Here is a 15,963-nt window from a genome sequence, read left to right on the forward strand (position 1 = left end):
CTCTTATTCTCAGTTGTGTTTCCTAATTAATAATAGAGTGAATAGCCAATTTCAAACTTTTCTGGCAAAGTATTTCTCTCAAAATTGTGTGTGTGTGTGTGTGTGTGTGTGTGATTGGGAAAGGTAATAACAGGCGCATATGAAAGAATACATGAAAATAAAAGATAATATTATAGGTAAAACATCTGCCTTTTGATCCCCTCTAATATTAGTCTTTAAAGTATCAAAATGCCTGGTTGGAAAGCAATAGTATTTGATCATCAATGAGCTGGCATAGGCTTTTCAACACCATGCAATCAATGATTTATTTTAACATTGCGTGAAAACCACCCTTATTTATGACAGGTCTACAAAGACTACAAAAAAACAACACAATGGTTGCAACAGAATATACCAAACAAAATTGAATTAAAGACAGAGAGAATGAGAGATGTGTATGAGAGTTACATTTTAACATACGGAAGTTAAAACAAGGAAAAAAGTAATGAAAACAAATGATAAGTAATTCTAGTTTTAACCTGACAAAGAATGAAATAAAGTGGTACAGTGCTCCTTCAGCAACATTAAGAGGTACATTTAATTTTATTTTAAAATGTGGTAATATCAAACCACCTCATTGAATGCCTCCATAGATGCTTATGTTGCTTCCATTGCCTCTTTGACAATGATGTATGGCCTCACATGACAGTGTTTGCAAATATTACTCCGTTTAAAGGTGTCTTCCTAATTCTAAGATGATGTACTTATAACTTTAGAAACCAGAATAGGGGAAAATTGGTGACACCACTAACATCATGCAAAAATATGTAATACTGGCATAGCTTTTATCAAGCTATATGATAAGGCTACAACACTGTGGTTATTGGTTATAGATGTTGCTGCTGAGGTGGGAAGCAAGCTTCTAGCTGCAAATCAGTTATTTGGAGTGAAAAGGTATATTAGGTGATTTTTTTTAGTTTAAGATGTATTTCTGTGTGTGTGAGAAAGCATTTTTTAACACTCTATAGAAGTGTCTATCCCAATCCTAGATATAATAACAATAAAAGATAAAAATAAATGCTACAAATAACTAAGAATTGCCTAATTTAGATTTAGCAAGATAACTTGCCTGGCTGGCGGCTCACACTTGTAATTAATCCCAGCACTTTAGGAGGACGAGGTGGACGAATCGCTTGAGCTCCAGAGTTGGAGACCAGCCTGGGTAACATGGAGAGACCCTGCCCCTACAAAAAAAATTTAAAAAAAATTTAGCTGGGAGTAGTGGCCCACACCTGTAGTCCCAGATACTTGAAAGGCTGAAGTGGGAGGATCACTTGAGCTGGAGAGGTGGCAGTTGCAGTGAGCTGAGATTGTATCACTGCACTCCAGCCTGGGTGACAGAGTGAAACCCTGTCTCAAAATAATAATGATAATAATAATGATAATAATAATAATAATAATTAAATAGCAAGATAACTTGCAAAAATGGAAAAGAGGAAAAGAGACATTGGGGTAAGAAGAGACTACTGTGAATCTCTAGGTAAGGAACAAATGAACACGATTGACTTAGAATGGACTGGTAAAAATGGAGGAAGAGGATAGAATTGAGAGGCATTTCAGGGGACAAATAGGATGTATTTCCTCACTACCTTGATGGTCAGTCAGCTGATGAAGGTGAGGGAGAAATGATGATGACGGATGTTTTCTTCTTTGCCGGAGAGGACCATGCTGCCGTTAAGCAAGTTAATGTAAAGGAAAAAAACTCTGCAGGAAGGTATCTTATTTGTAGAAAGGCTCTCTAATTTTCTCTATCATTTAATTTTACTATGCTTGCTGCCCATGTGGGGCCTGAACTGCATTATATTTAAACAACTCCACAGTTGTTTTACATTATTATTATTATTATTATTTTTGAGATGGAGTCTTGCTATGTCACCCAGGCTGGAGTGCAGTGGCGCGATCTTGGCTCACTGCAAACTCTGCCTCCCAGGTTCACGCTATTCTCCTGCCACAGCCTCCCGAGTAGCTGGGACTACAGGTGCCTGCCACCACGCCCAGCTAATTTTTTTTGTATTTTTAGTAGAAACAGGGTTTCACCTTGTTAGCCAGGATGGTCTCAATCTCCTGACCTTGTGATCCACCCACCTCGGCCTCCCAAAGTGCTGGGATTACAGGCGTGAGCCACCGCGCCTGGCTTTTTATTTTTATTCTAATATAAAATGGTACTATCCATGCTACATTCTGCTTTATTCTCTGTATAATAACTGATGGTTATTAATATTATTTAAATTATATCTCAAGTCAAAACTTTCTTATTAATAATGTTTAGAAGTAATTTTATAAATATATCATATGTAAATTATAATTAGTTTTAAATTTTTTGTATGTATAACTTTGGCTAGTATATGTACCAAAATTAGGCTTGACCCATGTAAAAAGGACACAGGTTAAGTCAAACCTTCAAGCATTTTTTTTTCTTTTTTTTTGTAACACACACCCATAACAATAAGTAATAAAGATAAAGAAAATGTTAATAAAAAGTTTAAAAGATGTAACAATTGTAAAAGACATTTTAAAATCTTTCCTATGCATCTGAGTTCAACTAATGTTTTCAACAAATATTTTTGAAGAAGTCTTAACACCTTCAAGTTAAGTCTATATTCATCAACTATCTTCTAACCTCTACTAGCAATTAATCTTATTTTCTATTTTTTAAGCGAGTCTCACAGGATAATAGAATTTTAATGCAGAACAGGGCCTTAAAAATATTTTGGTCTGAATCCCACCTATGAAGAAAATGACACAAATATAAGTCAACTCATGGAAGAACCTAACAATAAACTTAACAACCCACCCTAATCCTTTCTCTTGACTCTGAACTCTCCACCTGTGCCAGGCTATGTTTCCATTCTCTGTGTCTTATTTTAAAATTGAAATCTTCGGAGTAGTGATATTTGAAAATATACAAATAAATTATAGCATCTAGAACCCCACTTTATATTTTAAATTTCCAGTTCTTGCTATGTTCACCCATAACGATGATTCTCTCATAAAAGGCACTGTTAAATTTGGCCTAAAAAACTAAAGACAGTTCTTACTGTTCTTTTATGGATTTATATTAAAATGAAATGTAGGCATTTTTATTCCTCTTAATGACATGTTATATTGGTAGTGAATAAGCACAATTACGGCCAAATATGAGTACGTCTCCCAGAGAAATCACATTGAACAAACTGCTGCATCACCAAGAGTAAATCTGACTAACCTGATTTTACAAAATCATCATCATTTCACCTAATAATTCCACCCCAGTTAGCTTAACTTACTTTAACTAATTTAGTGAAACATTGAAAGAAAAACAGGAAGGCATGTAAAGGATAGTTTAATCACCTACTATTCACCCCATAGAAGGAGGTATTCCCACCGTAGGATTATGGGGATGGAGACACACACACCTAACAGTGTACAGACGGATGAGAATGACAGCAATTTGTTAGTCAAATATTCTCACAGCCTGGGGGAAGGCCCTGCACAACAAAAAAGGCCACGTCGGGGTTGCACTCAGGGACAGAGGAAACAACCTCCCACTGGCGGATGTAATTGAATTGTTTGAGTAAATCTGTGAGGCTGGGCCTGGAATTGAAACCTCACTACTTAGGGATAAAAAGGAATTGTGCCAGGCGGGGTGGCTTACGCCTGTAATCCCAGCACTTTGGGAGGCCGAGGTGGGCAGATCACCTGAGGTCGGAAGTTTGAGACCAGCCTGATCAACACAGAGAAACTCCGTCTCTACTAAAAATACAAAATTAGCCTGGCATGGTGGCTCATGCCTGTAATCCCAGCTACTCTGGAGGCTGAGGCAGGAGAATTGCTTGAACCTGGGAGGCAGAGGTTGCAGTGAGCCGAGATCATGCCATTGCACTCCAGCCTGGGCAACAAGAGTGAAACTCCATCTCAAAAAAAAAAAAAAAAAAAAGGAATTGTGCTTGGGGATCCCTAATAAAGACAATTCTTTGGCTAGGGGAATCTTATCTTTGGGAGCAGAGTGAAGAAGTCTTAGGTCATTTGAGGCTCTCTTGGTTATACAAGATATCAAGGCAGCACATAATATTGGGCCTTAATTTTAGACCCCCATTAGCTCCTTGAAGCCTTGGCATCAGTTTATATCTTTGTGATAAGTAGATTGCTATGCAGTGGAAGAAACTCCCTAGGATGTGAAGTAGGCACTTGACCAGGGTAAAGAGGGCTATGCATGAAGTAATCTTCAAAAACATAAACTTCAGTGGTATCCTTTTTATGGCCAATAAAGAAAAGTGAGGGACCTGTGTGGCATTATTGCAGAGAATACAGATGTGGATTTAAACTAATCTATACCTATGGCAATACCAGGGGTTCTATTTGCCAGTTAGTAGCTTAAATAGGAATTCTTTGAGGATGGCATTATGCCTCTTAATTAAACTGGCAGCTCAAGGTCTTGAGGGTACATGGAAGTTGCACTGAGTACCTTACTCAAGAGCCCAACATTGTCTATTTTAAGAAGTAAAGTAAATGCCTTAGTCACTATCAATAATGTTTACAACTTTAAAGGAATAAGAGATGTTCTGGTGAGGCCTTGTATTGTGGCCCTAGTACATATAGTGATATCTGTTGCCTTGCTTTTTATATTGTGTCTCTGTGGGGCAAGAGATTCTCAGGAATCTTTACCTCCAAGGGGTCAATTCTTAGACAACGGATTGAGAGATTATGAAAATGTACAGAAGAAGCCATTTCCTGTCCTGGACTTTTGGTGCAAAACTGACTGTCTTATGTTTGGCCAGTTATGCTGACCCTTTCATCCTGTTGTTTATCAGGGACATACTGACTAATGGATGAAAAGCAGTAAAGTTCCATTGAGCTCCATCTTGTATAATGGTGGTAGTTGATCCATAAAGTACATCAACATGTTCCCTCAGTTGTTCCCAGGTTGTCAAGAGTTCCACAAGTGAGTTGATCTCTTCTAGCACTGAGGCATCAGAGAAGGGGCTGAGGAGAGGTGAGGCCACTTGCTCTTTCAGGGAGAGTATGTTAGAGGATCCAGTTTGGTGCCAGTCTGTTGAAGGAAGTCCTAGGTAGCTGTGCAGAGCTTATGGAATGCTGATTTCATGACCCAAGGAATAATGGCCAGCTTGGTATGGAGGATCAGAAGCTCAATGTCTATGAGAGTTCTGTATTTCCAGAAAAGCCCAGTATAAGTCCAAAAATTGCCACTCTAAAGATGTATGGTGTAGGGCCAAGGAGAAGTCCACTGTCAGCTTATGGCCATGGTGTAGAGATAGTATAGAGATTACAGGAGCAATGAGAAGTGGTCCAATTTTATACCTTTATGTCAATTTTGTTCTCTCCCCTTGTATTCAAGATTCCTTCCTTCTTTTTCTTTCTTTTTTAATTGTTTTTCCCCTCTATACTCTGCTCATAGTTATAAACTTTTTACTTTAGAAAGCCTCAAATAATTATCATACAGGTTAGGGGCCTTTTCCAAGGAAATGGTTGCATCATAGGATTTAAGAGCCCCAGACTTAAGTTGGGTTTTAAATAACACCTATGCTATGCCATAGGGGTGTCATGGGTATTTTACCCTATCAAGCTGAGAATCATGATCTTTGTTGCAACAGAGAAACAGACAACATTTTGGCACAATGGAAGAGTTCTGGGGTCATGACCCAGAGGTCATTCTCAAAACCATTGTCTACTATAGGCATGCAGCCTCCCTCTTTTTTTAATCTCTCTATTCTCTCTGTACAAATTTCCTCAGAATATTTTGAATTTCTAAACATGTAAAGTTTAATAGTTACAGCTTTCAGTCCGTTTCCCGATCACTTTTGGTGCAGACCTTCTGTGTGGTTGAGGGTAAAAATGTTGGGAGCCTAGCAGTCCACCTGTAGACAGCTATCTCATTCCCCAGGGAATGCCACTCAGTCTCCTCAGTGCTGGAGTCCGCATCTAGTAAGGTCATTTTGACTGTGAGTCGGGCATGGCAATGAAGTACTTTTGCATGCTGGTAAACAGCAACACTAAGAAAAGCCTAAGTATTTTGGGTAGGGTTTTTCTTTGGGAGAGCAGTTGCATTACCTCTCCACTGTTTTAAGAGGGGCTGGCAAGAAATGCTCCTAAACTCTCTCTCATTATTTTTCCATCAGTGCCTTGACCATGGGCTGCCATAGATGTTTACCTTTATACCCCTGAGAGTCAGGAGGGTGCATGGGATTCATTGAGGGAAACAGTTACACAGGAAATGGGCAAGGTAGCTACCCTTGCCTGAACGGCGGCTCTTGTTAGGCAACCTGGGAGCCATGCTTAATACTTTCTAGGGTATCGGTCCCTTCCCTTTCTACAAACCTGACAATGTGTCATCCCATATTCCTCCTGGGGGTGTACAGTCACAGTTAACATCCACATGGCTGTCCCAAGCAGCTAGTGAAGGTCACTATGTTAGACGCTGTAAGCAGAGAGCTCTAGCTTACCCTTGACAGGTAGGACTCAAGCACCAGCCTACCTTTAAGGTGCTGTGTTGTCACTACTTTTATGGGCAGGAGACTCAGGGACACTTGCCAAAAACAGACCAAACCCAACCATCAGTCATGCCCCTGTATAGTCAATTAACAAGAATTCTTCTTTTGGAGAAAAACAAGAGCTTCCTAGACAGGGAAGAGAGGGAACAAAGTGGTGCTGGAACCAATTAGTGTTTTGTTCCAATTTGGCCTTCCTAGTATCATGAAACCACTTAGGTATCCAAAAGCAGTTAATTAAAGTTGACCAGGTGTCCTTGGTCATGGTTGTACCATCCTTTAAGAGGTTATTTTACTTGCCTCCTATACACTCTATTGGTGAGGGGGGGATTCCTGCCCTGGGATTATTGGGATGGAGAATCTGCAACTGGACACTGGACAAATGGCATCTACAGCAATTTATTAGTCACATCTTCTCACAGCCTGGGAGAGGAGGACACTGCATTCTGCACAGGACCACTTGGAGGTTGCACTTGGAAACAAAGGGAACAACCAGGGACTGTGGGAGAAAAGCTTTGTGTTTCAAGAAGTGCACCCTGGATCCAAGGGGATGATGTGATTAGCTTATTTGAACAATTCCCTGTATTAGCAGGGAACTCAAACCCACTACCAGAAAACCCAGAATAAGCAGGGCCTGTGCATGGTCTCCTTGATAAGGAGGATGGTTTGGTTAGGAGACCTCATCTTCTGGAGCAGAGTGGGAAGGGAACTTGAAGTTAGGCTTTTTGAGGCCTTCCTAATGACGCCAACACATAACAATGGGCCTTAATTTTAGGCCTCAGACACTAAGGGTGAACAGTATCTAGTATGAAAAAGACCAAAACTCTATGTGAACACTTGAAGAATTTAGGTCTTGGTCAGGCTTGACTCACGTCAAATTTTTCTGTTGTTAAGCTTTGATTCTTTGAAAGGGCATATCATCTTCTAAAGGAAGTGGACCATTTTTGTAAATAAACGTTTCATGAACACGTGATCCCCCAGCTCCTTTGTAAACTTGTGAGAGAATCTCTTTGTGATTAAGGTCTGAAATTTGGTATTGTGTAACTTGATGGTCCATTTTCATCCATGTTGCAGGCACTTTGTAAGCTCTTTCAAACTTCAAACCCAAGCCTCTCAACTTTTGGAAATTTTCTCAAATTATGACTCTCATCATTTCTTCCCTTATTTTTCTTCATCTTTTTGGCTCCTTCATTATTTGGATGCTGAACCTCCTCTACTTGTCTGTCAATTTTCATTACTTTTTCTTCTCTATATTTTAAAAATATACTTCTAGGGTATTTTGTTATGTATCCATTCCAATCCTCTACTAAGCTTTTTATTCTATTATTACTATCATTATTGTTTCTTGAATTCTAAGAGTTCTTCTTGTTTTTGTAATGTTCCTCTTTTAAAGTATTTTTAACTCTTTGCATTTGCAATACTTTATTTTATCCAATATATTGATGACAGTTTATTTTTCATTTTATTTTTTCCGAATAGTGTCTCCTAGAATTATGTTAGAGACTTTTCATAATGTATTATGATACTTGGCTGTCAGCTCATAATTAAGAATGTAGGTACTCTAAAATGCTGAAGATAAATTCTGTCACTGTGTGGAGGGCTTGTTGAGTATGTTTGTCTGTAGGGTAATCTGGGTAACATTTAGTTGGGGAACTCCTGGTCAATATGTTTAGACATATTTTTCTTCTTGGTCTTGTTAGATAGCCAAGAGAAATATTTTCAGGTATTCTGCCTGGAGGTGTAAGCCTGGGTACTTGAATTCTGAAAACTAATTGAGAAAAAAAAATCTGGAAGACCCAAGATCCAAACTTCTTGGTATGACGATTGCACATTAAACTGTGCCTGCTATTTCCTAATGTAGGAGCTCTCTGTTTCAACCTCCTTAGAGAATAATAAATCTCGTGTCTCTTAACCAGAGGGAAGAGTTGATCACCTACATATGCACAGTTGATGAGGACATCTGGGAGGTCTAACTGCTTCTTAATAAAATTTTTGGTCTTTTTTATTAGGCTTATTTTTACCCCTACTTCAGAACTAATTTGTGCTGTCAATTACTAAGCCTTGGGGATTTTTTGTGGGATAAACCAGGTTTCCTCTTTACACTCTTAGCTTCCAGCTAAGGTTTTAAAACTTTTGCAGTTACTATGTCAATTGTAACTTTTTATCTACTTCCAAACATTCAGAATGTTGTCATAGTTATTTCCTCAATCGTTTGTCTTTTATTTGTCATTGTAGCTTTTGCATTAAATTTTTTTTCACATTCATAAAGTTTTAGGAGGAAGAAAGGTTAGTGCATTAATTGACCTCTCCCCTCTCTGTAAATGGGAGCTTGAAAATAAACTATGGACATAAAAAGAAAAGTCTTATAAGCATAATGCAGTATGTCATGAGGAAATTTGATCTTACATTATTGAGAGTTTGAATGTGGGATTCTCTTTAGTATATTTTTTGTTGCTGTTGTTAGGGCTATATAGAAAAGCACTGACATGGAAACAACAGGTGCTGGAGAGGATGTGGAGAAATAGGAACACTTTTACACTGTTGGTGGGACTGTAAACTAGTTCAACCCTTGTGGAAGTCAGTGTGGCGATTCCTCAGGGATCTAGAACTAGAAATTCCATTTGACCCAGCCATCCCATTACTGGGTATATACCCAAAGGACTGTAAATCATGCTGCTATAAAGACACATGCACACGTATGTTTATTGCCGCATTATTCACAATAGCAAAGACTTGGAACCAACCCAAATGTCCAACAATGATAGACTGGATTAAGAAAATGTGGCACATACGGCCGCCCCATCTGGGAAGTGAGGAGCGCCTCTGCCCGGCCGCCCGGTCTGGGAAGTGAGGAGCGCCTCTGCCCGGCCGCCCCGTCTGGGAGGTGAGGAGCGCCTCTGCCCGGCTGCCACCCGGTCTGGGAGGAAGTGAGGAGCGCCTCTGCCCGGGCGGCCAGGTCTGGGAAGCGAGGAGCGCCTCTGCCTGGGCGGCCCCGTCTGGGAAGCGAGGAGCGCCTCTGCCCGGCCGCCCCGTCTGGGAGGAGAGGAGCGCCTCTGCCCGGCGGCCCCGTCTGGGAAGTGAGGAGCGCCTCTGCCCGGGCGGCCCCGTCTGGGAAGCGAGGAGCGCCTCTGCCCGGCCGCCCTGTCTGGGAGGTGTACCCAACAGCTCCGAAGAGACAGCGACCATCGGGAGCGGGCCATGAGGACGATGGCGGTTTTGTTGAAAGGAAGAAGGGGGGAAGTGTGGGGAAAGGAAGGAGAGATCAGATTGTTGCTGTGTCTGTGTAGAAAGGGGTGGGCATAGGAGATTCCATTTTGTTCTGACTAGGAGAAATTCTTCTGCCTTGGGATGCTGTTGATCTATGGCCTTTCCCCCAGCCCCATGCTCTCTGAAACATATGCTGTGTCAACTCAGGGTTAAATGGATTAAGGGCGGTGCAAGATGTACTTTGTTAAACAGATGCTTGAAGGCAGCATGCTCTTTAAGAGTCATCACCACTCCCTAATCTCCAGTACCCAGGGGCACAAACACTGCAGAAGGCCACAGGGTCCTCTGCCTAGGAAAACCAGAGACCTTTGTTCATGTGTTTATCTCCTGACCTTCTCTCCACTATTATCCTATGACCCTCCCATATCCTCCTCTCCGAGAAACACCCAAGAATCATCAATAAATACTTCATAAATTAAAAAAAATAAAAAAAATAAAATAAAAAATAAAAAAAAAATAAAAAAAAAAAAAGGAGATATACCTAATGCTAAATGACGAGTTAATGGGTGCAGCACACCAACATGGCACATGTATACATATGTAACAAACCTGCACATTGTGCACATGTACCCTAAAACTTAAAGTATAATAATAATAAAATAAAATAAAATAAAATAAAAAAAAAAAAAAAAAAAAAAGATGGAAGATATGGAGATGCTAACCTCTCAGAGAACTGTATTACTTGATTTGAATTAGGAATTTACTAACTACTGGGGATACTTTAGTGAGTTTGCATATGTGTATTATTAATACCTTAAATTCTACTGCATATAACAACAACAACAACAACAAAATACATATACTTCCTTCCAGAGAGTAATATGTCTGTATTCAAAGTCTGAGGGAATAAGAGGGCTATAAGAGAAAGAAATTACTCACCTAACAAAATAAAAAAATCAACAGATAATATCTGAAACTGAAGAATCAAGAGAGCTGTATACCTCTATTATTTGGAACTATGAGAGTAATAACAGAAGAAAAAGCCACTTGGGGAATACAGTCTACTTTGGGAAGCAGACTTCGGGAATACAGGGAATTGCTCATTTCTGTCATGAACTTTTAGCCCTCTATGACTTTTAAAATTATAAGAATGTATTAACTTTGGTAAAAAGCTGCCCAAAATGCCTTTCGAAACAGGTAATTTTTATCAACTGTATTTTCCATTTCTTCATACCCTCACCAACACTACAAACGATAAATATCAAATTTGCCAGAAAAAAAAGTTAATTTTGACTTGTTTGTGCATGAGTCTAAGCATCTTTTTGTGTTTAGGAGCTGTTTGCACACTTTACAAAGAAATCTTTCATATCTTTGTCCATTTTTCTAATAAAATCATATATATTCTTTATATATAACAAAAAAAAAAAAAAAAAAAAAGAAAATGTGGCACATATACACCATGGAATACTATGCAGCCATAAAAAATGATGAGTTCATGTCCTTTGTAGGGACATGGATGAAATTGGAAATCATCATTCTCAGTAAACTATCGCAAGAACAAAAAACCAAACACCGCATATTCTCACTCATAGGTGGGAATTGAACAATGAGAACACATGGACACAGGAAGGGGAACATCACACTTCGGGGACTGTTGTGGGGTGGGGGGAGGGGGGAGGGATAGCATTGGGAGATATACCTAATGCTAGATGACGAGTTGGTGGGTGCAGCGCACCAGCATGGCACATGTATACATATGTAACTTACCTGCACATTGGGCACAGGTACCATAAAACCTAAAGTATAATAATAATAAAAGAAAAAAAAAAAAAAAAAAAAAGAAAAGCACTGACATGTTTGAAATTGAATCAGATTTTGGAATTCATAATTAAAATTTAAAATATTAATAATTCATTTATTTCATTACATATCAATAAACAAAATAATAAAATATGTAATTCATTTTTCCATATGCCACTATTATAATAACTTATTTTTACTTTTTTGTAATATCATTATCTTGAAATCTAAGGTAGTTTTAAATCAATAATGTTAAAACCAAAGGGGTAATATGCATTGATATATTTGTTATAGATTAGAATAGTGATTATTTATTCAATTGTTTCTGAGGTTATTATATTACATTACAATATAAAACTCAATATCGCTTTTGGGTCATTGCATTGGTTTATTTACCATATTACTCTATTTTGAATAGTGGCCTGAAATTAGTGTCCAAATAGTATCAGACAACTAGCAAGCTTCAATACTTGAGGTCAATTTAATTACACTGTGCATGACAGAAACTAGGCCATTTGGACATTGCCTTTGCCACCAGCAATTGACACCTGAGTGTTAATGAGCTGATAATTAAGAGCAGGCACATACAGACACGTTTTACTGTTTGGGACTAGGATAACCATATGCTGCATAACTTCTGTGCTAAGTACTTTGTTAGCTCCAGAATTTACACAATTATATTTGTGAGTTGTTTTTTTTTTCAAATCTCGATTTTTCATGTTTAAAAAAGGATAAAAATTGTTACTTAAAAAATGTAAGTAACTGTACTCATCAATTACAAGTTATGAAACTTTCTAAAACTAGCAAGATTATATTTGGAGAACAATACATTTGGGAAAAAAGACTGCAGAATTTGTGTAGTAGAATTACTTTTAGTTTAAAACCACATTGGCAGAAGTTGCATTTTGAAATGTCTTTTGTAATATAAAAAGGTACCTAAAGCAATTTAACATGACTGTGTTTATGTAGGGTTGACAGCCTACATAATGTGATGGCCCATAATGATTTTCACATCCTGACATTGACAGCCTTGAGTAATACCTCTCCCCTGAATGTAGGTGGGATATAGTAAACCACCTCTAAAAAATCAATGTGATAAAAGTGAAGTGATTTCACACTTGACGTTAGGGTATCAAAATGCTATTGTTTCCATTTTGAGGAACTTCTTATATACTGTCTCATTATTTTCTGGATTCCTTGCAGAGCTATTGTGGAGGCAGCTATGTGGAGAGGCCAATGTGGCACAAGATCAAGGGCTGTCAACCACCACATGAGTGAGATTGGAAACAGACTGCCAAGTTGAGCATTCAGATGAGACCACAGCCCCTGCTGACAATTTGACTGCAACCCTTTGAGAGTCCTCAGCCACAGGCACCCAGCTAAGCTGCACTAAAATTTTTGAACCACACAGATTGTGAGATAATAAATATTTGTGGTTTTATGTTGTGATGTTTTGGGGTATATTGCCATGCGGCAATAAATAGTTAGTACATTATGTAGGTGAGAATCCTATTGTCTGATACAGTAATATGAAGTATTGATGTTTCTGGTGTGATGTGCCACTTTCAAAACCAATATGTATAATGTACACACCCTGTTGCTTTACCTTCATCTTCAATTTTCAGTTCTTGCTTACTCCTCTTTCCCTGACCTCGCACACAAAAATTTATCCCCACCATTTTTGGGATTGATCTATTGGCTTAAAAAAAAATAAAGCTGTCCTCATCAGATGAAAAATGTACTAACTTTAGTGAATTTTAGTTGTGGGAATTACTTCTAATTTTCTTCTTTGAAACAGTTTGCTTTTCCATAGAATCCTCTGTAGGACGTATAGCCTTTTATATGCAGATTGGTATAATTATGCTTTGAAATAGCTCTGAATTCCCTGTAGCTTAAACTGAGAACATGAAAGGCCAAATGTTATGTCGAACTGAAAGATATAAAAGTGCACATACATCAATCCAAAATGAGATATAGAAATGAACGGCTCTTCACACAGTGATGTCAGTTTTTGACAGATTATTGAAGGGTCTTTATAACTGCAGAGATTGCCATGGGTAGCATGAAAACTCTGCCTGGGGATAGCCTTATCAGCTTGTATTTTGTATTTCTTCAGTACTGAAAGGTGAGTAGATGTTAAGCGAAACAAGAGAAATACTCTGTGACAAAAGTGTTAACTCTCTTTCCAAAAATGACATCTGGTTTCAAATGGCAAAACACAGTGCGATCTAGTGATGGAATCATCTACCCAATCTGTCACTCTAGAGATGGCAGCCTAGATGAGGTGCTTATATTTTAAGAAGTCGATAGAAAACCAACATGGCAATCTTCACCTACATAGTGATCCCAGTGACAGACAAAGGCCTATTCTGCACAGGAGGGGCTATTATTCAGCCAGTGACAGACACATCAAGAGTATTTAAAGCACCCACATTCTTTCTTACCAACAGCAGGAAGATTAAAAAAATGGGTTTTTGTATGTTCACAACTTGAAATCAATACTATGCTTATTTAAAAACAGATTATAAAGAAACTCAACTTTATATTGGAAGAGTACGTAGTGTTAACTTTTAATATCCCATAATTATCATACCTATTTTGAATTAAGTAAAAATATATCTTAAAATTGTTCTCTTGCATCAGCTATTCACAGAGAACCCATTTTTTTTCTTCTTACAGTGTATACCGTCTCCTGAAATTATATCCAAGCAAAGGAATTGAATATCCACATTATCTGGGTTTGTTAGTAAAAAGAAATATTTTTTAAATTTAAGACAAAAAACCCTTAATTCTGGTGTTTCTAGAATGTGCAGATATTAAGTAGGTACAATTGAAATCAGTATAAGAGGAGGGAAAAAAATTTTGAGCAAAGCATACACTTTGAAACTAATGCTGATTCAAAGGGAATTGTGTATGTGAGGAATAAAATACTTACGTATTCATTCTAAGCCAGGAAATTCTACCATGTTTTGCACTTTGCAAACTTTACCACTTATAATCTGTAAAGCATGTATTGGAAAGAAATGATGAAAACTCAAGTAATAGTCAAGGAAAACATAATTGTTAATTAGCTCTGACACTACAATTTTTCAAAAAATCCAATCTACTAAAATACTTTTTTCCTGAAATAATTAACATAAATTTTTTAAAAATTCAAAAGTTTCAAACCTATGCCTTAAGGTATACATTAGGTTAGTGCCACTTAATTAATTGATACTTTTTGAAGTACACAGACAATATATAATGGATAGCATGATGACTCTAAAATTATTACAAACTGAACTCTCACTTTACTACTTAAAATCATGTGACCTTGGTGAAGTTTTGCTAGTTAACTCAGAGACACAAATTAGTTCTTATATCTGAATTAGGGTCATGAATTAAATTTTAATCAGAATGATGTTAGACAAAATAATTCCATTTTATAGGGAGAATCTTTTATGATCTGGGGGCATACTCATTGCATGTATTCATGTGGAGTTCCCTGTTCAGTGGAAGTTCTGGATAGAAATAAAAAAGCAAAATAAACATTTAAAATCTTATAATACTCTTAATGACTTATTAAAATTGTTCCAGTCATTGGTGATGGGCAATAATAGTTTCTGGATTTTATCAGCAGGCATGTCAAGTCATCTCTTCTTAAATAAGATCTTTAGATCTCATTTTATTCCAATGAATAAAGGGAATTAAACAGCATCTCTACCATGAGTTTTTATACAAGTCCATACCAAGATATGCACCAAAAGTAATAAAAAAATTTTTTGTAAGAAAATGCAACTCCAAATTGTGGCACAAACCATGACAAACATATAAGATTCTTTTAAAAATAAAAACTAAGATAGTTCTAAAGTTACAGTGAAAGCTAACACTTATTGAGTGCTCCTTCTGTGACAAGTACTATGCTGGTCATCACTACACTTACATAAGAAAGGTACTATCTTTAATCTGTTTAACATGATAAAGATGTGAAGATCATGTACACTTTATTTCTTAATTATAAGGCTAGTGAGTATTGGAGCTGAGAAGTGACCTCTGACCAGATGACACCTGCTGTTAGTTCCCTTAAGTGGTATGGGAAATAAGACAAAATAAAATGAAGCAATTCATCACTTAATGTTTATTAAAAAGGTCTAAAATATACATCTTGTGTATTGAATTTTAAAGAGAAATTATTTTAGATACATAAATCCCTCCCATATTTAAACCAAATAGCTGTGTTATTTAAACAAAGTTCATGGTTCAAATAATTGAAATGATCAACAGACTTTAAGACTTAAGTAGTAGGTTTTATGCTTTTTTCTACATCTCCAAACTATGACAGTATATCTCATATTATATTGTTTGTGTGTGTGTGTGTGTGTGTGTGTGTGTGTGTGTGTATTTTTTGTGTGTGTGTGAGTGAGAGAAAGAAATGAGTTTAGGATAGATGGTA

At 37.5% G+C, this 15,963-nt stretch overlaps 1 protein-coding gene across 1 annotated transcript in view; it reads left to right on the forward strand.

The window, feature by feature from the left end:
- Positions 1 to 13,268, forward strand: part of PCDH10 (protocadherin 10) — a 62,244-nt gene extending 48,976 nt beyond the window's left edge. The window contains exon 5 of the mRNA XM_063664128.1: positions 12,735 to 13,268. Within this exon, the coding sequence (XP_063520198.1) occupies positions 12,735 to 12,805 (71 nt within the window). The 3' untranslated portion in view covers positions 12,806 to 13,268. The remainder of the gene's footprint in view (positions 1 to 12,734) is intronic.
- The last annotated feature ends 2,695 nt before the right edge of the window (positions 13,269 to 15,963 follow it).

The sequence above is a fragment of the Pongo pygmaeus genome, chromosome 3 (assembly GCF_028885625.2).
Source record: "Pongo pygmaeus isolate AG05252 chromosome 3, NHGRI_mPonPyg2-v2.0_pri, whole genome shotgun sequence".
NCBI lineage: Eukaryota > Metazoa > Chordata > Mammalia > Primates > Hominidae > Pongo > Pongo pygmaeus.